The 25,901-nt window shown below is 43.6% G+C and overlaps 1 protein-coding gene, 1 long non-coding RNA gene and 1 pseudogene across 3 annotated transcripts in view; 1 reads left to right on the forward strand and 2 right to left on the reverse strand.

Annotated features, from left to right (window-relative positions):
• Positions 1-10,144, reverse strand: PIK3IP1 (phosphoinositide-3-kinase interacting protein 1). The gene is made up of 6 exons (XM_039862062.1): positions 9,943-10,144; positions 8,987-9,103; positions 8,788-8,907; positions 7,647-7,847; positions 7,469-7,547; positions 1-1,733 (listed from the first exon to the last, which is right to left on the reverse strand). The coding sequence occupies exons 1-6, from the start codon at positions 10,025-10,027 to the stop codon at positions 1,529-1,531; spliced, it is 807 nt and encodes a 268-aa protein (XP_039717996.1). The 5' UTR covers positions 10,028-10,144; the 3' UTR covers positions 1-1,528.
• Positions 9,100-25,901, forward strand: part of LOC120602020 (uncharacterized) — a 19,748-nt gene continuing 2,946 nt past the window's right edge. Inside the window, exons 1-2 of one of the 2 annotated variants that reach the window (XR_005652619.1) lie at positions 9,100-10,034; positions 16,768-19,284. This is a non-coding gene — a long non-coding RNA (uncharacterized LOC120602020). Of the gene's footprint in view, positions 10,035-16,767; positions 19,285-25,901 lie in introns of those variants that run through there. The other variant, XR_005652620.1, reaches the window with a different exon arrangement.
• LOC120602072 (uncharacterized) lies at positions 20,663-20,781 on the reverse strand (annotated as a pseudogene).

Genomic DNA, 25,901 nt, shown 5'->3' on the forward strand with positions numbered 1-25,901 from the left:
TCCTTTTTTTTTTTTTTAATTTATTTATATAAATCAAATGCAGAGCAATTTCCTGTACTTTATATGCAAGTGTCAGCATGAGGTATATAAAACATGTACACAGAGAAATACTTTTATAGAAAAGTAGAAATCAGTAATGTTCTCTTCTTCAGCATCACTAATACCAAGGGACCCCCTGAGGCATAGGTCCTCTCAGCAAACCACCCCTGGGAACATCTTGCTAAAGATAATGGGCCCCACTAACCCCCCTCTCCATGTGGGGCAGTGGAAGGGCTTTGGAAAGGAAGCTCTGTGGATAGGGAGCACTGCTAAGGCCTCCAAGTGTGACATCAGGACTTGGAGCCCTTGCTGAGCCAGTGCAGCACATGGCTATGGAGAATTGTACTCTCCTCCTGGCCATGCCTGTAGCTTGCTCTATGACCTTGAGTATCACTTTCCTCCTCTGGGCCCTTGTGTCCAAAAGGTTTGAGGAACTCTTAAGGTCTCTGCCAATGGTTCTATGACTTAAAAGCTAGGGGTTGTGACCCTACCCCACTGCCCCAGTGGAAAGCGCTGGACTAGAGGCCACAGAGCCACCTGCAAACTCAGGCCACTGCAGGCAAGCCCTGAAGCACTTTATTACCTTGCCTCTGAGCTTAGTTTCCAGGTTAACCTCTCAGAAGCAGCTCACAAAGCCCCACAGTATAATTCTCATAGGTCAGTTGGCTGTTGTCTTACCCCTACAAAATGAAGAGCAGTCACTGTCCACTCTGAAGAGAGACTTTTCTGGGGCACCCCAGGTCCACCTCAGGTCCTATGGCCTAAGGCAGTCGCGATCCTTATCTACCTTCTTCGTAAGTGGAAAGTTCAGTCTTTTCCTTTCAAAACAGGAAGAGTCCCTGGGCCTGGGCCCGGGCCTAGCCCACTATTGTCAAGGCACATCACTTGCCAGCAAGCTGGAGCACACCCAGCAGCCCCCAGTCTAGATCTCATTCTCAACCCACAGTTTGTACTTTTATACACACTCACTTACAGTTCTCAGCAGTCACTAGGGGAGTTCCATCCCAAATATTTAAAAACTATATTTTTAAAATGCCATCCTTCAATTACTTGACCTGAACTATGAATAACAGTGTGCGCCACTCAAGCCCACAAAGAACAGATGGAAAGGTGGACACTGAGACCACCTTAGATAATAAAGCACAGAGGAGCCCGAGGGAGCTCCCTGTCCCTCCCTGATTCAGTTCCAGGGCACAGGCACTGTCTGGAAGCCCTTGTCAGCAGCACTGCTGTGGGGCTGTCACTGTTTCCATCCACAGGCAAAATCCTGCTCCAAGGGAATGGAGGAAGAGCGTTGGTAGGACCCTGCCCAGCCTTGCCCTCAGTCCACAACACCTCTTGCTTCAGTCTTAGGATTCACCAAAAACAAACAAAAACAAGTGTGAGGAGGGTTTAAACCACAACAGAAAGTATAGATCCTCCTAGCTGTAGGAGGGTAGGCCATCTTGTACCAGTGTCTGCATGGGCTCCTGCCCATTTGTAGGGGTGCTCAGGCCCCAGGGGTGCCTGCCTGGCCCATGAGGGGGGCGCTGCCCTCCTGAAGGTCAACTGGAGTCTGATTGGTATGGACCACAACAGTCTTCTCATCCACGATCTCACAGGTAGGGTTGCTGAAGGCAGACAAAGGCAGGGTGATTCGCTGCATCTCCCTCTCACACTCTTTCTGCTCCTGCTGCTCTTTCAGGTCCTTCCCCCTGGCAAGAAAAGAGGGAAGCGATCAGGCTGTGCCTCCTACATAGCTCTGCTCATTAGCATCTCTGAGGCTCAGGCAGGGCAGAAGCTAGCATGGTCACAGTGAAATCGGTGGCTGATATACTAGATTTCTATTCTGCCAGACTCCCTTAACTCCTACACCTGTGTCTCTGCTTCCTCACCTCCAAAATGGGGGTGATAGTGGCATGAACTTCACAGAGCTACAGTGGGGCTCAATGAAGAGAATGTAGAGGAAAAAGACTCTTAAAGCAAGACATAGTTTTGTTCTTTCAGGCTACGACCCCTAAGAGACCCAGTGAACTATCTCAACCCTAACCCATGAAGTCTATAAAACTGACCTGACCATCCTGTTCTAAGACAGTCACTGTTGGACTTGGGCTGATACTCAGAGAAGTTAAGACATGATTAGGGCCACCCCAAAGAAATAGTGGAGGAAGGACTCAAACCCAGTGTTCCGGTTGTATATGTAGGGCCCTTCCCACTGAATGGGGCTACCACTATTGCAGGCCAAAGGGTTTGGTGAGTGCCTAGCACACAACACCAGAACCGGCATCCAGGAAGCAGGTCAGCATCCTCCAAAGCCAGCAACTAGATACATGGGCTCAGTTGCTGTAGGAAATCTTCCCGGAAGGAGTTCCCCACCTCCTGCTGAAAGAGACCTCACAACAAGCTAGCTGATGGATGACTTGGTGAAACAATATGGGCCCGCTTCAGACATCCTCAGGGAGGCGGCTGAGATCTGATGGATTATACATCTGTCATGATATGAGGTGCAATGACAAGTTTCCAGAGACTAGAAAAGAACACAGAAAATAATAGGGGCTAGAATGGGAGGAGTTTGTGCAGGTGCCTCAGAACTGTCTTTAAATCACCCTATTCTCTACTCTTGTTCTACTACCAGCTAAGCCTTGGCCATGTGACACCTGGCAAAACACTTAGCCGTGCAGAGCCTTGGCCCCTTATCTATGAAATGGGATATCTGCCTCAGAATAAGATAATGAAAGTGAAAGCATTTTAAAAATGGTGGAAATGCTTTAAAACTTATAGGTTATTACAGATTGCCCCGAATATGACTTGACTCTCAAAGCAATGTTATCTTAATCTGGTTTCCCAAGGAAACCCTCCTACTGACCAGCCAAGGCAAGTATTGTTTATGTGACCTCAGCAATTCCTCTCTTCTCTGGGCATTAATTTCGTCATCTGTTAAAAAAGGAGATGGACCAGAGCCCCTAATATTTTGTAAGCTCCCTTGCATGAGACATGCCCTGATACACTACTCCTCACTGTAAGGTCACAGAAGGCAAATTTGTGAGCTCATTTCCCTGAGTCATCCTGGGCTACTTAGTTTCTGAATATGCAAGCCTGAGGCTCTTGCCCAATCCTCATTAGCCTCTGTACCAGAAATCACCAAATCCCGCAGCAGAATAACTCCCAGCGCACCCAGAGGAGAAATGGAGGGACATGGGGAGAGGGTTGTCTGGGCCAAGTGCATCCCTACTCACAGCCTGAGATTCACTTTGCCCTTGGGCACTGCTTGTCAATGACAGCTGCTGCCAAACAGAAGGAAACACCTACCTCCGTAATAAAAAAGCCAGATTCTTCAAGGTTGCCCACAAAGGGAGAAACTTGGAAGATCTGGGTTTAATTTTATAAGGGAGCTCCCAAGCCAGTAAAAGACCAAAAGGCAATTTACAAAAAGAAGTGGAGTATACAAGTGTCTTTTGCCCAGGCCTGAATTTCAAAATATAAGGGGATGGAGGAAGAGAGTACTTTCTGAGTACCTACTAAGGTGTCAGGAAATGGTCTCCCAATCCAGGATGAGAAAAGCTACCTATACACCTACTGGATGCCATGCACTTTATGTATGTACCATCTGTATTTAATTTCCACACCAACTCTGCAAGATAATATCCACGTTTTATAGATGAAGAAACAGACTTTGTTTTCCTCAGCTACCTCCTTTGCCAAACATCTGGTTGTAGCCCCCTGAGTTGTTGATAGTGGTCAGGCCGTATCATACACAAGTCTTTAGGAGGGGGAAAATCAATTTCACATTAATGGGGCAGAGCATGGCTGGAAGAGCAGCCAAGGATAAAGGAAGCAGGTGCTGGGTCTCATCTGGTTTATTCTCACCCATTTAGAAGCCTCAAAACACACCCAACCCCACGTGTCTCCTGTTAACGCTGCCTGCGAGTGAGTCCTGGAGATACAGTGGCTGCCCCCAGATCTCTTCAAGATTGGAGAGAAGCCACCAGGCCTGCTGCATTGACCAGCAGGCAGCTCAGCCCAATCTCACTGTGTTGGGGTTGGGGGGATGGGGGGAGCAGCCAGGCGGTTGTCTGGCAGCCAAGAAAGAACAAAAGGCTTATTCACTGACTCAGCTCCTCTCCTAAGGGGATAGAATGGTGTTGACTTACAGTTTTCCCCTTGCCTTTTTATCAGAAAATAAGCACTCCCTCCAACACTGCGCTTGGGGCAGACATGGACCTGCAGACTGGCCATCTGAACCTTGTGGCCTAGACAACCAGGACAAAGACCAGCATGGCTAAGCCCTCATCCTCCCCACCCCCACCTGCCACCCTTCCTCCCCTAAAGGAAGCCTGGTGCCTACCCACCCTTCCCAGACAGGAGAAAGCTCCATCCTATTAGCCTCATTGCCTTTTGCCATATGTAATTCTACCCTGACTGCTCCAGGGCCAGGATCTGGGAGCTGAGCTAGCCTGAGAGAGCAGGTATGCATGAAGCTGATACCTGCCTCTGACATCCTTTTGGCGGGGCTAGGGGTGGAAGGATGGAGGCATCGAAGACCTCCTTCAGGCAACACAGGTTTCTTCAAATTATTAGGTAACTCTGAGACACCGCTATTTTCCCAGCAAGAAGCAATGCTGTGTCACACTGCTGCTCAGGAAAAGTTCCTCAAAGCAGCCAAGGTTATGAACACCAACTATATGCCCAAACTGCAGTCTTGTTTCATCCTCACAACAAACCTAAATGGCATCTATTAGGATTTCTGTTTCAGATATGGGAATGCAGATGCCGAGAGGTTAAATCATTGATTCAAGTAAATGGCAGAGCTGAGATTTGAAACCAGTACTGCCTGCAGCCACCAGCAGGTAATACTGTTTTTAAGGAAATATTAGAGCTGGGAGGATCATCATATCTTAACCACTTGCCCCTACACTATTTGATATTGGCTCCATCAAATGCTAAACTGACGAAACCAGAGAAAGTAAATGACTTGTCCAGTGTCACACCCAGAATTGGTAGCAGTGTTAGAACTAGATCATGGTTTTCCTGACTTCTAAATCCAGCTGTTTTATTTTGAAAGTTTCTATTTCTCCTACTGTCCTTTGCAATCCAAAGCAAATTTGCATGAAGCTACTGGGCCTCTCTGGACTGGGAGATGCTGATAATCTGTAGACACATCTTATTAGCTTGGATGTAAAACAGTGTAAAAGTGATCCGTCTAGTGTGTGGCTTGGGCAAGGGCATCAGTACAGCCTTAGTTATTAAGAAAGTACGCAATAAATGTTGGCTGCTACTGTGACTGTTTCACCTAACTGGTGTTCTACTATTTATATTTAATACTTATGATAATCTTGGGTGGGTGGGTGTAAGGTGGGCATGGTGTGTGTGGAGGGGGCATATATTCCCTTTTAACAGACAAGAAACAGGAGTAGGGTAACAGAACCTACACTCAACAACTCTTTCCAGGAAACTGTTCCCTGACTCTGCAGAGAGCTTTCCTCTAACTCATGTGTGGTTTCCTGTTGTACAGTTTGTGCTCAGAGCACTTTTGCTGGGGAAAGAGGTGGTCTGGTGGTTGGTGACGAGGAGTCTGGTGACTTGTTGTTTTGCCCTGAGTTTACAGGAAAATTATCTTAGGCCTCAGGGCAGTCTCGTGACAGTCTACAGTAGCAAATCTAGAAGAAAGGCTGGGCTTCCTCATTGGGCATGAGAACTGAGCTCAGAATTAAGAACATTTAGTCAGGTCAAGTACCTGGAGGCCTGGAAACTGTCACAAGATTAGAAGAGAGTCAAATGCTATCCAGTGACTGAGGATCAAGGGCTAACCTCAGCTAACATGGTTTGGTTCTGGCACAAATTGTAGGCCAAGGTCACCACATCATTTCTTCTCTCTGAAATGAAGAAGCAGGTGTCCCTGGACCTACCACATCAACCATTCTACTGGGGGTAACGACCTTTACTGGGACTCGAGAGACCCTCTCAGGTCATTACTTACCCTCTCTGAACCTCTGCTTTGTGAATCACAGAAAATCAGAGAAAAAAAAACTGAGAGCACTAGTACAGTACCCACATTTTACATAAAAGAAAAACAACTGTCGTCACGACCACTGAGCTAAGCAGTCACATGCCTTAGCCACAGCAATGCTCTGCAGCAGGAAATAAAAGCAACTTACCCAAAGTCGCACAGTGACTTAAGTGGCAAGGCTGAGACTCGGCTCCATCAAATGCTAAGTGTGTGACCTCAGGCAAGGTACATATCCTCTCTTGCCTCAGTTTCCTAATCCATAAACTGGGGGTTAATAACAGCATTTGCCTCATAAAAGTGATTGCCAGAACTGAGTTAAAGCATGCAAACTGCTCGAAGCCCTGTCTGGCATATGGTTAATGTTCTTCTCTACTGCTGCTATTGTTTTTGTTGTGGCGTTGTTATCATCAGTACCCAGCACTTCCCCTTTTTCATCTGTAAAATGAGGAGGTTAACTGCATCACCTCTAAGGGCACTTTAGGTTTATTTAATGCTGGATGATTCACTAGGGCTGTGGGCTCAGACATGGCCCTCACCACTGGAAAATACAGGCCACCATGCCACTTCCCTTATAGGATGCTGTCTCAGATCACAGAAGAGAAATATCACAGACACTCAGGGATGGAAGTCAAATCCCCTGATTTTGTCCAGGAACAGCAAATAATTTTCCCAGTTAACCAGTCCTATAAAAATGAATGCAACTCTGGCTTATCATCTTGCACCTGTCATTGACTTTGATAGCCTCTTCCACATCGTATCTCAGGGGCCCTCTCAAAATAAACATTCCTCTTCCTACTGTCCCAGCCAAATAGGTCTGTCCCTGAGTTTCCCACGTAGCCTCCTTGGCTTTCTGATAAGTCTAAACAGGCTCTCTGTCCTCCAACTCACTCTTTTTCCTCCTGTCCTAGAAGAGATCCTTATGACTCAGAAAATTCAAGCCCCAATGGCAAAAGTGGTAGCTGGGGAAGTCTTCTACTAGCAGAATTTTATAACTCACGGGAAGAATTCAATCTTTGGGTCCTACAATGAGTGTCTGGCCTGATTTCTGCAATGCCACTCACTTCCACACCAGACACAATGGATTAGACATCGGGGAGTTTGGTATCAAAAAAGTTGGGTTTGAATCCAGGTTCTGCCACTCCCAGGCAGTACAACCCCGGGCGAGTCACTTCGCTTCTCTGACAAAGGTTTCGTCATCTGTAAAATGGGCAATATGAACCTCTACCTCACAAGGCTTTGGGTGAGGAATAAAGGCATCAAAGAAAAGATTTTGTTCAAGGTCACACAATAAAGACCAAAACCAAGTCTCTACATCTTGAGCTGGTTTTCCGCCTTCAACACTTCAACTTTTTTTTTTTTTGAGTAAGAATGCCACAAAGGAGTCTGATTCGACTTTGTATACTTTCCTCCCCTCTCAGGGAGCCTAGAAGAAAAGTTACTGACCTCTTGTAGGTGTAGCCCAAGACGATACCAGCTCCCATGGCGATGATGATCACCATCATGGTAATGCCCAGCACAGAGCCTGCCAAGGACAGGACGCAAGGCTCCATTAGCCTCACCGAAGAAAATTAACAAATTTTTCTTCATGAATCCCACAAGGACAGGGGTGGGGCAGTCATACCTAGGGTTCCCAGGTCCTTTTTCTCCTTAGAGTTCACCCGCACCCGCTGGCTGATTCCAATCACAGGCTGCACAGCGGCTGCCTCGCTCCCGGCAGGCGGGACGTTGGCAGGAGCGAACACCTGCACTTCATCTCCACCTGGCACTTTAGATACCTCCTCTGTTCCTGTCATGGAGGTTGGCAGGTCCTGGGAAGTGGTCTCTGGAAGTGAAGTGGGAAACAGTTCTCATGAGAGTGGCCTGAGTATTGAGGGAGTTGAGGAAGGTTCACCTTAGAATGACCCATAAACTCAAATCAAACCCTGCCCCAGCAAAAAGACTAGGCCTGAGAGGGTCGTACCATAGCTGTGGCAAGGCAAATGTGAGGGGAAGGCCATCACAGCGATCCTCTCCTGCCTTCCATATCTTCATCTGTTCAAATCCTTTCCATCTTCCAAGACCCAACTCAGTTGCCAGCTTCTCCAGGGGATCTCCCTCTATGCCAGGAAATAATCCATGTCTCCTCTGGGCAGCTCACATTTATTGAGCCCACGCTTGGTGCCAATCCCTCTGTTATATGCTTTACACATTCCACTTAATCCTACAGAACTGTCTTGCTGCCACGGAAGCAACAAGCCTGCGCTCGAATCTAATAGACTTGGATTCAAATTTGGACCCTGCCATTTCATTGCCTTCGATAAATTGCTGAACTTCTCTGAGGCTCAGATCCCCCAAAGAGCTTCTTCCACGGGTGGAGAGGAAAGGGCTGTGAGCAAAGCCTAGCACACAGCAGATGCTCCACAAACAGTAAACACTAAGGTGATGGCTAAGGAGTTCAGAGCCCGGACGCGGGGCCCTGGGGCTCCCCCACGCAGCGCTGTGGGGCGGAAGCACGCCGCCGCGGGGCGGGGCGGGGCTCGCCTCCCACGGTTGTTTACCAGGCGCTCGCGGAGGGAGCTCACATAGAGAGGCGGCGGCGGCCAATGAGCTTTGGGCCCCGCGGCCTGGAGACAGCCCTGGCCAATCGGACGGGGCGGGGGCGGGGCGCGGCCGGCCGGCGCCGTGCGGCCGCACGTGCGGAGGGGCTGTATCGGCGGTTCCCAGGCAGCCCTGGGCGCTGGGCTCCTGGTGTTCCTGAGGCCCCGGGGGTCCCAGGCAGGTACCTGGGCAGCGCAGGTCCTCGCAAGGCCGCTTCTCGGGAGTGCCGGACTCGCCGCTGACGTAGCACCAGGGACCGCGCGGGTCCTGATCTGGGTTCCGGCAGTAACTGTGGTTACCGGTGCCTGGGAGGGAAGACAAGGAGCCATGGGCCTGGGCCAGGCCACGGCCGCCGCCCGCCCGCCGCCCGGGACGGATACTCACCCTCCTTGGGGGCAGAGGCCAGGCTGCTTTGTGTGTCTAGCCAGTTGAGACAACGGAGGCCCGGCGTGGGGTAGGGCCGGTGTGCCCGGTACAGGTGGCCGTTGTCCCAGAAGCAGCCTGTGAGGAAGAAGAAGAGCCCCTGGACACTGAGTGGCTAGCAGGGGAGCCCAGGTCACTCCGGCTGGGAGATCTTGGCCCCTGCTGGGCTTCTGGGCTTCCCTGCCTCCCGTGGAAAACCCCACCCATGATGAAACCTCAGTTTTTGTTGTTGTTAAACCAGAAAGCACTGCACAAGTGCAAAAGATTGTTATTCTGGAAACCTTGGCGACCTCTGGGGGTGCAGGAGAGGGTTTGGATGTTTTGGGTCGGTGGTCAGCCAGGCCTGAAATTCATCCCTGTGTTGTAATTCCATGTTACATAAACTCTGGTGTTCCATCTCTACGGATATGGCCCCACTTCCACAGGCAACACTCTCTACCAAGAGAATTCTACAAAAGATTCAGTCAGGCAAAAGAGCCTCAGACGAAGGGAACCTGCCTAATCAGCTGCCTGAATGTGACTCCAAATTCCCACTCCCCTCAGCAGGAGAGCCACAGGAAGAGACTGGGGAAGGAGGGCCTCTGCTCAGGCCACACCACGCAAAACCCCTGAAAAGAACAGGATTAAGGGAGTAGGGGAGATGAACCCCCAAGTTCCATCCACTCGTGAGCCACAGGCAAGGAGAAGGAAAGAGAAAGTGGCTACTTGCCTTTGTTCTTAATGGCAAAGATGGAGCTGCAAGTCTCTGACAGGGAAAGAAGGAAAAGAAAAAAAAGCTTTCATGGGACAACAGAAACCAACTAAAAGCTTCGTTTCCTGTCATCTTCCTGTGTAGCTTAGCCATGCTTGGGAGATAGGGAGCTTTAACCTTTATGCTTCATAAAGTTGGCTGCAGAAAGGAAAGATTGTGCTCTTACCTCCAGATCCATAGGCTTCTGATAGAAGCATGTTGCTGACAAGGAACGTTTGCACCCAGGCCAACAGCATCCTCACCACCTTCATCCTGCAGGTGATTGACCCGTGTCCAACCGGGGTCCCCTTTGGCTGCAGCTCTGCCTCCCAGTCCCAGCCTCACAGTTAGACCTGCCCTTGTTATGCTCTTCTGGTAAACAGCCTCTCTTTAGAACTGGGAGCTTCCCAGCTAGCTTGCTGCAGCGAGGTGTTTTTCGGCTAAAAGGCGCCCCCTGGGTCCTAAGCCTCCTATGCCATGCAAGATCACTAACCCTGAGTCAAGAGGAAATCAGCCAAGTCAAGAGAGACAGAGAAATTCAGGTTGTGCTTAGCAGTGGATTAGTTTGAGACCTGCACTGGCTGCATGCCCAGGGGTTTTCATCTGTTCTGTTTCCATTTGTGTGAGTACAGAAAGAGTAATTCTGTTAAGAGGCAACATTGCAGGAAGGGAGTTCAGAATTATAGTCACTAAGGCTGGACAACTTAGGACAAACTACACAAGACCACAGAGTGGGATGCAAATAACAGTATCCAGGCGGGAGTAACTCTTTATACCCTTTATTGAAAAAAAAAAAAAGGATCTTTGTGTCTTACACATGTTTATGAACACTGACTTTCTTTTTTAACAGTATAACTTTTCCATAGTCAGATCAGTCACATTCTTTTGCTTATATTTGGAATTTGGGATGTCATATATAGTAGGAATACAGAAGGGTTCTCTTTAGTTGAAAACACATGTTATGCAAACATTGGGGCATTTGCTTGCTATATTTAATAGTCTTCCTTTCTACCAGCCTTGCATTCATATAGAAGTTAAGTTAAATGTTTGCTTCCCTCCATCCCCTGTGGGAAATCCATTGCAGTGATTTATATCTATCAGTAAACCTCACCACATCCATATGACTGAGGCCTTTTGGAGTTAGGCAGAAGGGCCCTCTTCCTGTTTGGCTGACAGTTCAAGTTCCCAGGCAGCCTCACTAAACAGAGAGCAGAGTGATTCGCCAAGACTACCTTGTGACTCAGGCAACTCTCAAAATAGAAATGGGAGACTTTCCATCTGAGGGCTTGCATCTTGCAGGCAATAATTTAAGGAGGAGGAAAATAAACTTTACTGAATAAATTTTGAAAGATCAAGGAAGAAAGCTAATGTTAATCCAACTAATCTGAAGTGAATTTGAATTCACTATGTCAGATTTCAGGCCTGTAAAGGACAGAGATAAATTTAGTTTACTCCTTAGAGAAGTTTGCTGACAGTATTTGACTACTTCAGTCCTTTTAATAAGGCATGTTGCTTTGTGTTTGCAGTTTTTCTCCTATCTCATAAGCTTTTGGTCCTCTGACTCCTGATTGGGCCTATACTGGGAATTAACCACAGAGTGTAACTTTACTATCTCATACACATGTATACACAGATAGGCCAAGATTTTCAAATATAACAATCCAAACAATATTCAGGGCTCTCATTTTTTTTAAAATACTTTATTAAGTTTACAAAGTTTCTGAGAACCTACTACGTTCTAGATACTGAGAATATATTTGTGAACAAAATATTTGAAATTTCTGCCTTAATGAAACTTATATTCTAGTTGGGAAAGACAAATGATAAAGATATAAAATGTCGAGTGGTCTTAAGTTATAAAAACGGTAAGGGAGAGTAACAGAGTGGTATTTCACTTGCTAAAGAAATCATTTTCAGGAAACTAGTAGGATATTTCTACAGGCAAAGGCTGAAGGGGAAGGGGATGTACAATTTCCTTGCAGGTCCTAAATACTCCTACACCACTGCAAGAGATATATGATGTGACTTTTGTTTCATTACATAAAATATATAGGCTTGAGAAAATGAGAATTCAGTTTTTTCATTTCAAAGTAGCAGGGGGATTCTTTTATATTGATCCCTCAGCACCTAATCTATTGCCTTTGTATGCAGTGAGTGCTCAATTATTGCCTGATGAAATGCTTCAACTTAGACTTTGAAGGGCTACTTCTGCTAGATTATAATACTTTTCTCTCTGATTACGGTAGAGACAGACTGTACACAGGCCAGCACTTGTACCTTTTTCAGATTATATGCTGCCAGTATTTCTTCCTGAGAAGCTCACAGCTTCTTTGCCTGTTGCCGTTATCTAATTTTTCTATTAAAGAAACTGGTATCTTCCCTAACTTATACACCTTGATATATAGCAAAACCACGTTTTATGCCTTGTATCTTATAAGGAACAGCATTACCTAGAAAAGATACAAGATGGCCAGAGATTTTTTTCAGCTTAGTCATCTCTGCTTTTTCTCTCCTGTAACTAATACATTTATCAGTGTGCTTTGATTTTTTTTTTTTCCAGGAATGACTGGCTTATTGGTCCTTCAAAGGCATATTCTATTATAATAGATTCGGTACCTTCCTTCCTCAGGGAAATCAGATTTTGTTCAGAGATGTGGCTGTCATCATCACAGATGATGTTTTGGTCTTATGATGCAGATTTGAACTTTGCTTCATGTATTGGTATTAAATGGCCATATTTTATGGCCTATAGTTTCCAAACTTGATATCTTCTAGAAATATTACTGCAATAATCATATAGCACTACTCAAATACTGATTTTAGATTGTTTATATCCCTGAAGACAATGTTGTGAAATATAATATTCATATTTTACTAAATATTTCAGAGATGTTTGACTATCAGTTTCATATGAAATCGGTACTAATCCAGAGCTATAAAGCCATACCGTTAACTTAGGAAATAGCCTCCAGAGCACTTCCCAAGAAGATGGGCAGTTCATTTTGATAACAGGGTATGTTAGTGGAAGAACTCTAATAAGGACGCTGTAAATCTGTTAAAAGACTAAAGAATCCTTTTTGTCAGCAAAAGAGGGCCAAGGTGTTGGTAAATATGTTTGGAATAAGATCTAATGAGTTGGCTCCAGCTATTGTCTCCATTCGATCTGCTGTAGAAGTAGTCACTGAGATTTTGCTGAAAGATATTTGGGTGTATAATTGCAAACTGAGCAGTAGATGATTTTATGAAGCTTGTTAAGGAAATAATATTGCAGTCAAAATATCTAAACCTAAGGCTGTTTCTTTGAAAGTATGGCCCTCAGTGAGTTAACTTGTTTCTATTTTGGTACGTAGTTGAGTGTTTAATAAATGTTTGAAATAAAAGGGAAAAGCAGAGTACTATGTAATGAAAAAGAGTCTAATATGCCTACAGAGAATAGTAATTTTTTAAGGTTAAACAATAAAACAGCCAAGACTTTTGGATCACAGATTACTTTCAGAAACAAGACATTCTACATTGGAGAACTGAAGAACCACAACAGCAGAGAACTTGTGAACATCACATTACTGGTTTTTAGAAATAAAAGGAAGTGTAAATTCCTGAATAAGAATGGATTTTGACAGAGGCCACAGCCTTAGAAAACATGGCTTTCACATGGAGGAAAACATAGTCTTCAGTGTTGCTGGGAGAACACTAGAGACTTAATTGGTTGGTATAGTAGACATTTAGTAGGCTTTCAGTATTGAAGGTAAATTAACCAAGTAAACCACAACTATGCCTCTTTTGGAAGGGGATCTTCTCCAATCTCAGTAAATTGAATCTGCAGCTTTTAAAATCTATCAACACCCAGTATGAGCTTTAGCACTAACATTTAAAGCAAGAGAAGTGATATGTCAGATAAGAGTACAGCCTTTGGTAAGACCCGAGTTCCAGTCTCAGCACTACTATGTGATATTGGGTAAAGTACTTAGCATCTGTAATTCTAAGTTTCCTTAGCCTATTATTATAGTAGTTAAAAATACAGGCACCAATGTCAGGATTCAAATGCCAACTCGTCACTTACTAGCAATGTCATCTTAAGGCTACTAAACACTCTGACTCAGTTTACTCATATAGAGGGAGAGAGATATTGAATGTCAACTCTAATTGAAAAAAAAAATGAAATCTAATGCAAAAATAGAGTGTTAAGAATATGGTATATGTCATTTTAAGCCTCTTAAGAAAATGCATATAAAAATAAATGCATTTTATACTCATACAATAAATAAATAAATAAATAAATAAATAAATAAATAAATAAAAATAGTCCCTTCATCACTGGATTGTTGACATTCAATGAGCCCTGAATAAATGTTAGCTGTGTCGATTTTTGTGTCAGTAACCTCTAATTGAGAAATACTGAGTATATTTGCTATCTTCCAGAAATATACAATCTGGTTATAAAGCTTAGGCTAACACATGAAAATAAAAGCAATATATATAAGGTCTGTATAAGTAGGTGTGAAAAAGTTGATTAGACAATAAAGTTTTATTGATTCAGTTATTTATTAAATGTCTACTATGCACCAGGCAAGCACTAAGCTGAGTACCAAGGATACAACAGTGAACCCTCCAAGGTCCTTGTTTTTAAGATTACAATCTTGTGATTGAATAGATAGTGGGAGACAGGCAAAACAACAGAGTGAAATAAATGCTACAGTAGAGATTAGTACTGGGGGCTGTGGGAGCTCAAGAATGGGCATATGACCTAGTTTAGGAGGTCAGAAAAGGTTTATCAAAAAAAGTAAAAGATGAAGAGGAAAGGAGTTAGTGTTCTTGGCAGGTAAGACAATGTACAGAAGCCTGGAACTGTAGGCTATCACTGTGGCTAGTGGCACATTTAGGGTGGTGATTAAAATGAGGCCAAAAAAAGAAAAACATGAAGTCAAAGAGGTAAGCATTTGCTGACCAGGTTATGGGGATTCCCTAGTGTAGACTTTATCCTGAAGTCCGTGAGGAGCCAGTAAAGAGTTTTAAGCACGAGAGTGACAAGAGTCAAACTTATGTTTTAGCAAGGTCACTTGGGCCACAGGGTAGAAGATTAGAGGAAGCCAAGACAGAAAGCCAGCAGACTAGCAAGGAGGCTGTTGCATGATCTAAGTAAGAGAGAAGAGTGGACCTGGACCCAGAATTGAGTCAGGCCACCTGGGTTTGACTCCTGCTTTGCCACTTAATAACTATGTGACCTTATGCAAGTTACTTAACTCCAATTTTAACTGTTTAAATTGGAGATGACAGTAAAATTTACCTTAGAGGCTTATTGTGAAGATCGAAGCACTTAAAACACACCTGCCTGGCACACTGTAAGTGCTCCATAAATGTAGGCAATGAGGCTGAAGAGAAGCAGTGTAGGAAGAATAATCAAGATTCCTTAACTGAGGGGATGTCAGGAGCAAGTAGGAGGAGCTAAGGAAGTTCGTTTCTGGTTTGAGAGTTTAGGAGATGGTGGTTCAATTCACTGAGATAAGGAGGAAAAGCAGGTTTGGGGAAGGCTGAGAAGATGTAGCCAAAGATCGGTGAATTGCAACCAGGAGAGTATGGAATTAGAGAAGTTAAGAGGGTGGGGGGAAAGTGTTTCAGGAAGGAGAGAGTGGTCAGCATGGTTAAATGCTACATGGAAGGTCCAGTAAGATAACAGCTAAAAAGAACCCATTTGTTTTAACAAGAAGGCCATTGGTGACTGTCAGGAGGAATTTTGGTGGTGGTGATGTATGGATCAGGGAAGGAAAAGGAGATGATGAAGGGAGACTGTGAGAATTGAAGACTCTTTCAAAAAGTTTAGCCAAAAAGGACTGGAAGTAGCTGGAATGATTATGGGCAAGGCTGAAACTGGACCCAATAATAAACTGGTTTAGCCTACTGGTGGGTAGATTTCTGAGTGGCTGCGCATCCATTCTAATTGCTCAGTAGCCAGGGAGGTTAAGAAGTGGAGCTAACTTAGGGACAAGTAATGGAGTTGGCCTCACTGGTTTTGAATTTGACATAAGGGCAAGGTATTTATGCATGTAGAAATGTCCAGCAAGCAGTTTGATATGGGACTAGTGGTGGGCCAAGTGGACAGAAGTTAGAGTAAGACTCAGGTGAGTGGGGATGAGTTAAGAAGGTTCTAGAACAAAGGCAGGCTGTCAAGAAGGCACAATGGAGCCTTGTGTCTAGCCATAGCATTCGTGAGAGTGTGTGAACTCCATGAAGCTAGTTGCTGGTAGGGTGGGAAATGGGTCTCAAAGTGGTGATAAGAAACCAGGCCTCAAATCCAGACTTCATAGCTTATCAAGAGCATTTGCAATAAACAGGGGAGTTCAGAGATGGAGCCCCGGAGTTCTAAACTATTAGGGAGAAGCAGCAAGAAAGGAAAATCCTGGGTTTGGAGTTGTGGGTGATTGACCTTGGCCAGATGCTAGCCCTAGTCTAGGCAGTCACATGGCATGATAGGTTCTCTGGGTTAACTTTTGTCCTAATCTTTGCTATGTCTTCAAAATGTAAAAATGTTCATCTGTGTATTTCAGGTGTGCCAAGCCCTGAATGCGGTGTTTGACATGAATTACTTTTAATTTATCATACACAGTTATAGTTAGCATTTTTATTTATGTAAACAATATGTAAATCAGATGTTTATCTGTTAAATATATCCTGGGTGGGGAAAAAACAAGGAAGTTGGGAAAATACCTCTGTTCCACCTTTAGAATCCTGGTATTTCATTCTACTACTACTGTTTATGCTTTCAGTCAGCAAACAGTTACTCAGCCTTTCTGAACCTATCTACCTTCTGTGTCAGGGTCTGCTTTTCCTTTTATCATCTCATTTCTCTTCTGGCCATCTCTCCCATTCTGCACTGTCATGTGGATTATTCTCACTGAAACTTTTTTCACCCATCTTTTCTCATGGTTAGTTCCATTCCATCTCCTTTCAAGATATATCATTTAAAGAATGTGTATGTCAGGAAATACTAATAAATGTTATCATATATATTTTTCAGACTCTGTTATAGTCAAATGGAGAGAGAAGGAAAAAAGAATCCCACACAAGATCATGGAGTGATTGTGGCTGGAAAGAAATGCAAGGACAAAAGAAATCAACATCTTATCACTATGAAGCCCAGCCCTAAGATCTGACCGTTGCCCTTCTCACCCTCTGTGAAGTCCAGATAACAGAAGTGAGCAGTGTTATGGGAGGTATCACAAATGGACTCAGATTGGTCCCAGCATGGCAAGACCCTGAGTTCAATAATAGAAGGTTAAGTACCAGCTTCAAACACTCAGTGTGTTCTCTGAGTTCCCAATGATATTTCTACCTGGAGCTTTCTTCTATATTTACATTAATGGCTCAGTTGGAAGTCAGCCATCACTGCTAAGCGTTCTTTAGTTTTTTGCAGTATTGCCGGCAGCTTCTTTATTATCCTGACATTAGAAATAAGAAATTCTGCCCCATTGCAGCCGGGTTGTTGCTGCTCAGGCAATGGTGGAACATTTCTACTTTCTAGGATCTTGTCCTTTCCCACACTGAGTGGCCTAACCTTTTGTCACCTTCACAAGTCATCATATTTATGAGAAAGCCTTCCATTTCTAGAGTGGCTCGGCCATCAGCCAGAAACATGCTTTTGCTCTGAGTTACTGATCTCTTAGATATAGGAGGAAAATCTCCAATAAACATTAAATTGTTAATATATATAAAGCATTTAGAAGAGTGCCTCATACATATTAAGAACTTCTGCTATTATTGTTGTTGTTGTTACTGCCACCATCTAGGATCAGAAGCTAGAGCCTAGCCAACCCTCTGATGTTGCTCTTATTATGCTGGTTAAACAAATCCAAATTATCTGGAAATAGGGTTGAAAATATTTGGTTTCCTCTCAATTTTGTGACCATCATCAGCTCAACGAATCTTACAAAGGTCAAAGTGTTGTCACTTTAATATTTTTACTTGTTAGAGCTTTGATATTCCCTCTCTGGATTCCTAAGAGACTCTAGTCCTGACTTGACAGGGGATGGATAATCCAGCAATCTCAGCATAGGATAATGTATATTTTGTCCATCCATGAGTGTTTACCAAACAACTTAACATGGGACAGCTATAAACATTATAGCTAACATTTAATGAATATTTAGTATGTACCAGATACTGTTCTAAATGCTTTTATACATAGTATCTCATCTATTTTTCATAAAAACCCTATGTATAAGCACTATTATTATTATTTTGTAAATGAAGAAACATTCATAAAGAGGTTAAGTAATTTGTCTAAAGCCACAAAGATAATACATGGAAGAGCCAGGATATGTACCTAGGCAGTCCAATCCCATAGCCTGTGCTAATAACCACTTCACTGTACTGACAGAGAACTCTGGATTTGAGAGACAGAAATCTAATTCTGATCTAACCCCTCCACTTCTTCACTTAAATTGAATGATCTTAAGAAAGTTACCCAACCTTTCCGAACCTGTCTAGGCATCTGCAAAATGGGGATGGTAATTAATATATAGTTCATAGGATGGTTGTGAAGCTTGTTATGTGCCTTGCACTTATTAGGCATTCAGTAAATGTTAGTTTCTTTTCTTCCTACTCTATTCTAAGCATTACACTGGTGGTCAAGATGGAATAGGAAAGCTGTATCTCTTTGGGGACCTAGTGTGGGGTGGAAAGGGAAGAGGGAAGAAGATGACAAACATGGGACCAAACCATTATAATATAGTATAAGAAATGCCACTGTAGAGGAACATACAGTTGAGAGGTTTGGAGAAAATAACATTTTCTGAGACGGGGCAGGGAGAAGTTGGAGAACTTTCAAGGTGCCAGTGACGTTTGTTTTGGATATTGAAAGACAAAATAGGATTGGATGAGGTAGACAGAGGGCACAAGTTTGCAGGCAGAGCACAGGTGCTGAAGTATTGAAGAGTTTGGCAGTCTGTTCAGGTAATGCCTAGAGGTGTGGTATGCAGTTGAGGATTGAGGATGAGACAGGAACTGATGGTGACGAATGAGTTGTAAGGAGAGGGGCACATGAGCCTTCAAATGTCAGTATGTCCCTGCACCATTAAGACTTAGACACATTTACAAACGAAATGTAATGAACTTAAGTAAATTTAGTAACAAAAAACTTATGAATGCTCTATTTTTTATTGAGCTATAATTCACATACCATAAGATTTACCATTTTACAGTGTATAAATCAGCAGTTTTTAGTATATTCACAAAATTGTGCAACCATCACCACTGTCTAATTTTAGAACATTTTCATCACCTCAAAAAGAACCCTAACACCTATTAGCCGTTACTCCCCATCCTCTGGCAACCCTTGATCTACTTACTTTCTGTTTCTATGAATTTGCAGATTTTGGAGATTGATATTTTCATATCAATGGAGTCATACGACATTTGACTTTTTGTGTCTGGCTTCTTTTATTATGCACAATGTTTTCAAGATTCATCTGTTGTAGCACGTATCAGTATTTCATTCCTTTTTATAACTGAATAATATCCCTTTGCATGGTTATACCACATTCGTTTATCCATTCATCAGTTCGTGGACATTTGGGTTATTTCCACTTTTTGGCTATTATGAATAATGCTGCTATGAACATTCACATACAAGTTTTTGTTTGATACTGTTTTAAGTTCTTTTGGGTACATACCTAGGAGTGGAATTTCTGGGCAATGATGTGTTTAACTTTTTGAGGAACTGCCAAACTGTTTTCCATTGTGACTGATTTTTACTGTTCTAGATAGCCTTATTGGCACTGTTTCTTCTGAACCCAGACTCATTATCTAAGCCCCACCCCCTGGATGCCAGGGAATGATGGCTGCTGCTTTTAGTTCATCCTCACTGAAACTCGGACTTTTCCCATCTACCTCAGCTCAGACCCAATACCTCCTGCCAGTTGTGAATTAAACTTCTGGGGTAGAAGGCCTGCTAAGAAAACCTCTTTCTTGAGACAGAGCTTTCCTAAGGTCAGGAGTGGTCCAGCCTTACCATCTGCTCTGTGCTTTTTTGTAAATTACTATTCCTGAGATGTCTTTGATGAGGAGACACATGGGGAAGAACCTGTATTTTGCACTTCTCTCATGTTGCCAAAACTAGCATTTACCAGTGCTATTTCCATATGTAATATGTCCCTGTCTTTAGAAAGGAGAAACTCACAGAGATTATGGGACTTACCCAGTGACCTCACAGTGCTACTAGAAACAGAATGCACTGTCCACTATCATAGATTCCCTTATCATCATTACCAAACACTCCTTCCCTATTGGGCAACAGAAGGTAGAACTTACATCTCAGTATTTCCTCCAAGAGAGGTTTTTAGTTTCTTCTTACCTGCTCTTATGAATAATACGGATAAGGAACCCCAGCAAAATAACTTGCATACACTGTGACACCCTAAAGAATCAAGATCATAGGCTCTGGCAACAAATCTGTGAGAGGAGGGGACAGGAAAGAAAATGTCTGCAGTTTCCACGCATTCTGAACTCTAGGAATTTTAGATGAGTAGAGATGCTCAGTTTTCTCCTACAACAAATAGGATATTTTCTGTGAAACTTGACTGTAGTGGTTATTGACCAAGTAGACTTTTCCTATGAGAATTTTCAAACATGTACGAAAGTAGAATAATATAATGAATTACCAGGTACCTGTCGCCCAACTTGTGGTTTCATCAACATATGGCCAATCTTGTTTCATCTCTACTCCCATTCACTTCCTCTCCCCACTAGATTATTTTGATCCGAAATCGATATATTGACCAAATTTTCAGTTTCTACTTGTTCTCGAAGCTATTTCCCTTAGATACAGGGACGTGTGCTCTCATTTAGATTGCTTTTAGCAGTTTTTTTGAGCATGACATTCTATCTATCTATTTATTTATTTATTAAATTTTTTACACCTACAGCGCCTGGTCTTCCTAGGTGGTCTCCCATCCAGGTACTAACCAGGCCCGACCCTGCTTAGCTTCTGAGATCAGACGGGCTAGGGCTTGTTCAGGGTAGCATGACTGTAGATGACATTCTTTTTCTGACAGTTTTGTTTTTGTTTTTGTTTTGTTTTGGTAGAATCACAGGAATTTTCTGGCCTCGAACTCTATTTTTTTCCTCTCTCACTCCCAGAGTCCATGAACCTGTCATTCATCTTCACTTTGATCCAAGTGCCTAGACCCCCACTCACCAATTCTCCCAGTTCATCAGCTCTAATGTATGAGGTTAAGGACTCTTAACAGTCTTTTTGAGTACTCTATATGTAGTGTCAAGCCTGGTATGTAGCAGGTGCTTAATACTTAGTTGTTAATGACTGGATGGATGAATTCCACTTGGCTTTCCACTCACCAGAACCTCACAATCAGCTATTTTAACTGTGCACTTGATTCTGTGTATCTTAAATGAGGAGAAAGTTACCTGAGCCTCTTGAGAAGTAGCTTTTATCCTTCCTTGACACTTTTGTCTAGCTGAAGAATCTGAATTTTTCTGGCTCCCCCTGCTGGTGGTCCCTCTTGGGCAGTTGCATATAGGTGCATCTGGTGACAAAGAATTGGAGCCAGAGTCAAGTTCTGCTAAAGGAATATAGAACATTGCTGTGGAGTGCCCTAGCCAGTCCAGGCAGATCTGAGGAGGAAGAGAGCAGCTTGTTGAGAACAGTTCTGGGACGTGTAGCTTTCTGTGTAAGGGTCAGGATATAAAGTGGCCCACTGCCTGCTCAAGTCAGCTCTGAAGCGCTGGATGACTATGAATATCATGATCATACGGGTACATAAATGAGCTAGTCATTATATGTGGGGATCAGATTTGTATTGAGAATAGAGATGGGCTTCTTCTCCCCTTAAGACAGAACAGTCTGGAGTCAAACATAGTCTCCATGCAGACAGTGGCTACAGTTTTATTTTGACCTCCTGTGAAAGTTGAAGCAAGGAGGGTGGTGAAAGTAGATGAGAGTGTCCCCAGAGTTCATGGTCCTATGTTGTATACGTGACCCCACCTCCCAGCTCTTAAGATCAGTAACAACTTTGTGAATCATTGGGTGGATGTTTTGCTGAGGCCTCCTCCTTCCACCCTCTGTAAATACTATAAATTCCCCACCTACCCAACCCCTAGATCACATTTCTGGTTGTCCACACGTATTTGTCTTTTCTATAACACAACTTCCCAGAAAATGGGCTGTGGCAGAATGAATCTGGCTAGAGTCCAGCCACCTATAGGCATTAGGAAATATGGTTGGACACTAAAGGCAGATCCCCTCTTCTTCTCTCAAACCTCAAACCCCAAGTATAGGGTATTTCCACTTAAAGTTGAACATGGAAAACAGGCTTGTGTTCCCCTTCAGGACACAGAGGTAAGCATGTGACTTTCCCCAGTACACGGAAGGGGACCCACAGAGAGGCTTTTCAAATGTAAGTTAGTTCAAGTTACTTTTGGCTCCAAACCCTCCAATGGCTTTCCATCTTACTCAAAGTGAGCCTGTGTCCTGAAGGGGAACACAAGCCTGTTTTCCATGTTCCAGAAGAATCCCAGGGCATGAAAATTATCATTGGACTTAGGCAGGTGTAATTATGAAACGGTCATTATAAAGAAGTGTTTGGAAGGAATTCGTTTCTATATTGTATGCTAAGGATGTAGCAGTGGGTGAAGTCCTGCATTCCAACAGGGGAAGGCAGATCATAAATAAATATATAATATATACTAAAAAGGAAGAAAAACAGGGAAAAGGGATAGGGCAGGAGTGCATTGTTTTAGATTTGGTGGTCAGGGAAAACAACTCTGTCGAGGTGAGGGAGCAAGCCCTGTGACAATCTGGAGAAAGAGTATTCCAGGCAGAGGGACTAGAGAGTGCAAAGGCCCTGAGGCAGGAGAATGCTTGGCTTTTGAAAGAAAAAGGGAAGAGACCAGTATGGCTGGAGCTGAGGGAGGGAGGGAGAAAGTAGTAGGAGTAAGGACAGAGAGGGAATGGGGGGCCATATCATATGGGGCCTTGTCCACTTTGGCAAGGGCGTTCGGCTCACTTTGAGTAAGATGGAAAGCCATTGGAGGGTTTGGAGCCAAAAGTAACTTGAACTAACTTACATTTGAAAAGCCTCACTGTGGCTGCAGTGTGGAGACTGATTACAGGGAGGCAAAGATGGAGAAGGGAGACCAGTTGGCGAATGGTTGCCGAAGAGAGGCGATGTGGCTTGGATGAGGTAGATACAGTTTAAACGTACAGCCAGCAGGGTCTGCTGATGGATCAAATGTTGGGTATGAGAGAAGGAGAGGGCCAAGGTTTATGCCTGCGTCACGGAAAGAAGGGAGTTGCCCCTTCCAAGATGGGGAAGATTGGGAGAAGAGCAGATCTAAGGGAAAATTCACCAGTTCTCTTTAAAGCTATTAAGTGAAATACTTATTTGATCTGCAAGTGGAGGTTTCCACATCAAATAATAGTAGACATTTCAAATAATATGCTCCTCAAAAGAATAATAGCCAATAATATTTACATAGTGTTTTATAGTTGACAGTGTTCCTGCATGTTATTTTACTCTGTTCTTACATTACCCACATAAGGAAGTTCATTTTCTTTTCATGTTAAAGATAAGGAAGCTGAGATTTGGAAAAGTTTGAACAAAAAAGCCATTTTTTAGATGCTGCCACACGGAGGAAGACAAAAGCCAGTTAGTCTTGAAGAGCAGCAGCCAACCAACAGAGAGAAGGCCGCTTTCCCAAGGCTGTCAGGTCGGAAGACTTATGCCTCCCCAGCCCTCTTCCCAGCCCTGTTGCAGAGAGGAACCGTGGGGAAGCGGTGGAGGATGCACCATGTTCCCCCACCCGCCACTCAAACCTCCACCGCTGGGGCCAAGTCTAGCTTCCCTGGGAAGAAGTAGGGCAAGAGCTTTGAACAGAAGCTTGAGAAGGACATTTTAAAATGAATATTTTTATTTGTGTAAACATTTAAAATGAATCTTAAATATCAGAAGGAGACTATTCTGATTCCTAAAAGTAGATCAGAATCTATGGCATCTAATATTAAGCAGTGAGAAAAGGAGATTTGACACGGTATCGCTGAGGGCAGCTGTTGAACAAGATCAAAAAATCTTCATGTGTATAGAGGAGGAGACGCCCCAATAAATCAGTTGCAACTGCATTTCCTTCCAGTCTTTTTTCCATGCATCTTTTTTAATATTGCTCAGATCTTACCACCTGGGCAATTTTGATTTTTCATAACCTGCTGTTTTCTCATAACCACTTTTAATATAAACATTTCCCCCAATGGTATTAAACATTTTTTCGTAATCGTCATTTTCAAATGGCTGTATATTAACCATCTTTGTGCATTAAGCTTTTTAGGATTACTTTGTTAGATAGCTTTCTATAAGTAGAATTATTGGTTTAAGGGATATTATTGGTTTAAGAGCATTTTTAGACTCTTGATAAATTCTAACAAATTATATTCTGAAAAAGTTCTGCCATCAGTATAGTAAAGTAGAATGAGCCTTGGAACCAAGACCATCTGACTCTAAACCTCGGGCTTTTAATTCTGTCCTAGGTTTATGATCTTCGGTTTTCTTATTGTGAGATGGAGACAACTGACCCATCATGATCATGAGAATCAGGACTGTGTGCTCAATAAACGGGGGTAGTTATTATTACAGGGAGTGTTATAATGAGAGATTTGTTATTTAAAATGCTGGCTGCAGAATTCCTCCAAGGAAATTGTGCGTTCTCCCAAACTGGCCCCCACACTTGGTCAGTCACCGAAACTGAACCTCTGCGATCTACCCCGACCAGCTCTTCTTCACAATCTGATTGCCAACTTTTTCCACCAGCTCTTACAGTCTGAAGTGGCCCTTCTCCCTTAGTGACATGAAGGGATTTGTCATTTTGATCATCAGTTGGTATTTGGATTTCAAAGGCAAGTTTGTCCATGTCCTTCTTTCTCTGAGCTCCCCTGCTGCCCCCACACCCGGCCCTATATGTCCAAGTCCTAAGCATGCTCCAGAGTCCTACTCTAATGCCACCCCTTTCTCAGACCTGGCCAGCACCTCATCATTCTCCACATCATCAGAGCGTTTATCTCTCCTCACCTCTCATGTCATGTTCTCTCTTATGGTATAGACATTTGTTCATGTGTATGACTCATGTCCTTACTACTCTGTATGCATAAGTTCCTTGAGAGCGGGAATTAAGTCTTTCTTAGTGCACAGAAGCCATTCAGAATATCCGTTGAATGAATTAGTGGCTGCTAAGTGTCCAGCACTAATTCAGGTATTGTGAATACAGAGATGAATTACCTTTGCATAAACCCCATTTGCAAAGAAACCATATGGGGAGATAGATCTATAAAAAGATGATGCAAAAGTAGAAATATGTGCAGAGCAGAGATGGCACAGAGGAAGACACAGTTATGGCGCCCTGGGCTCCATAGTCAGACAGTTCAGGATCCGAGTCTCGGCTCTACCACTTCGCAGCTCTATGACATTGGAAGTGACTTGACCTCAGTGAGAATAAAATAGTACCGACCCCATAGGATTGATGATGTACGTAAGGCCCCTGGCACGCTGCGTTCCACCTAGTAGTGACGTAATAAATGAAAACTGTCTCTGTTCTAGGGGGCAGGGGAAGTATGCAGACAGGGGCAATTTGAGCTGAGCTTTGAATAAGAATTCCTCAGGTAGCCAAGAGGTCAGGACTTTACAGGCAGACGAAAGGACAGGAATAAGCAAACAGCTTATTATTATCCAAAGAAAAGCTTTAAAAAAATTAAACACAGCCCCTGCCACTCATGGAGTTTGCGGTCCTTAACGTGGACACCAAAGCATTCAGCAGGCGTAGATTTTGACTCGGAAATGAAAATCAAATGAGACTGCCCTTCAAGGAGGGAGGAAGGTGTCAATAATCACGGAGTTTTCTTTTCATTGCTACCGTAGGCTTTGACCTCAGCCTGGTATGGCCTGGCCACGAAGCAGGGCGGCAGATTTAGGGAGGGCAGCAGTCTTCCCCTGAAGCAAAAATAAGTATTTTCCTGTGGTGCCCATACCCAGCAATACAAAGCAGCTTTATTCAGAGGCACCTACCTCCACACTGCTTTGTCCTCAAAGGAAATTTGTTTTGTTAGGATGGATTAGTCTCTTAGATAAATATTTGGCATTTCCTTTCGCAGTAGTT

The sequence above is a fragment of the Pteropus medius genome, unplaced genomic scaffold, assembly GCF_902729225.1.
Source record: "Pteropus medius unplaced genomic scaffold, Ma_sr-lr_union100, whole genome shotgun sequence".
Lineage (NCBI taxonomy): Eukaryota > Metazoa > Chordata > Mammalia > Chiroptera > Pteropodidae > Pteropus > Pteropus medius.

What these genes read in the sequence shown, in the direction of transcription:
- PIK3IP1 (XM_039862062.1), bottom strand. Translation starts at nt 10,027, where the DNA reads ATGAAGGTGGTGAGGATGCTGTTGGCCTGGGTGCAAACGTTCCTTGTC. An exon ending in GGCCTCTGCCCCCAAGGAGG is followed by an intron (nt 8,908 to 8,986) that starts GTGAGTATCCGT and finishes CTTCCCTCCCAG; the next exon opens with GCACCGGTAACCACAGTTAC. An exon ending in CGAGGACCTGCGCTGCCCAG is followed by an intron (nt 7,848 to 8,787) that starts GTACCTGCCTGG and finishes CTTCACTTCCAG; the next exon opens with AGACCACTTCCCAGGACCTG.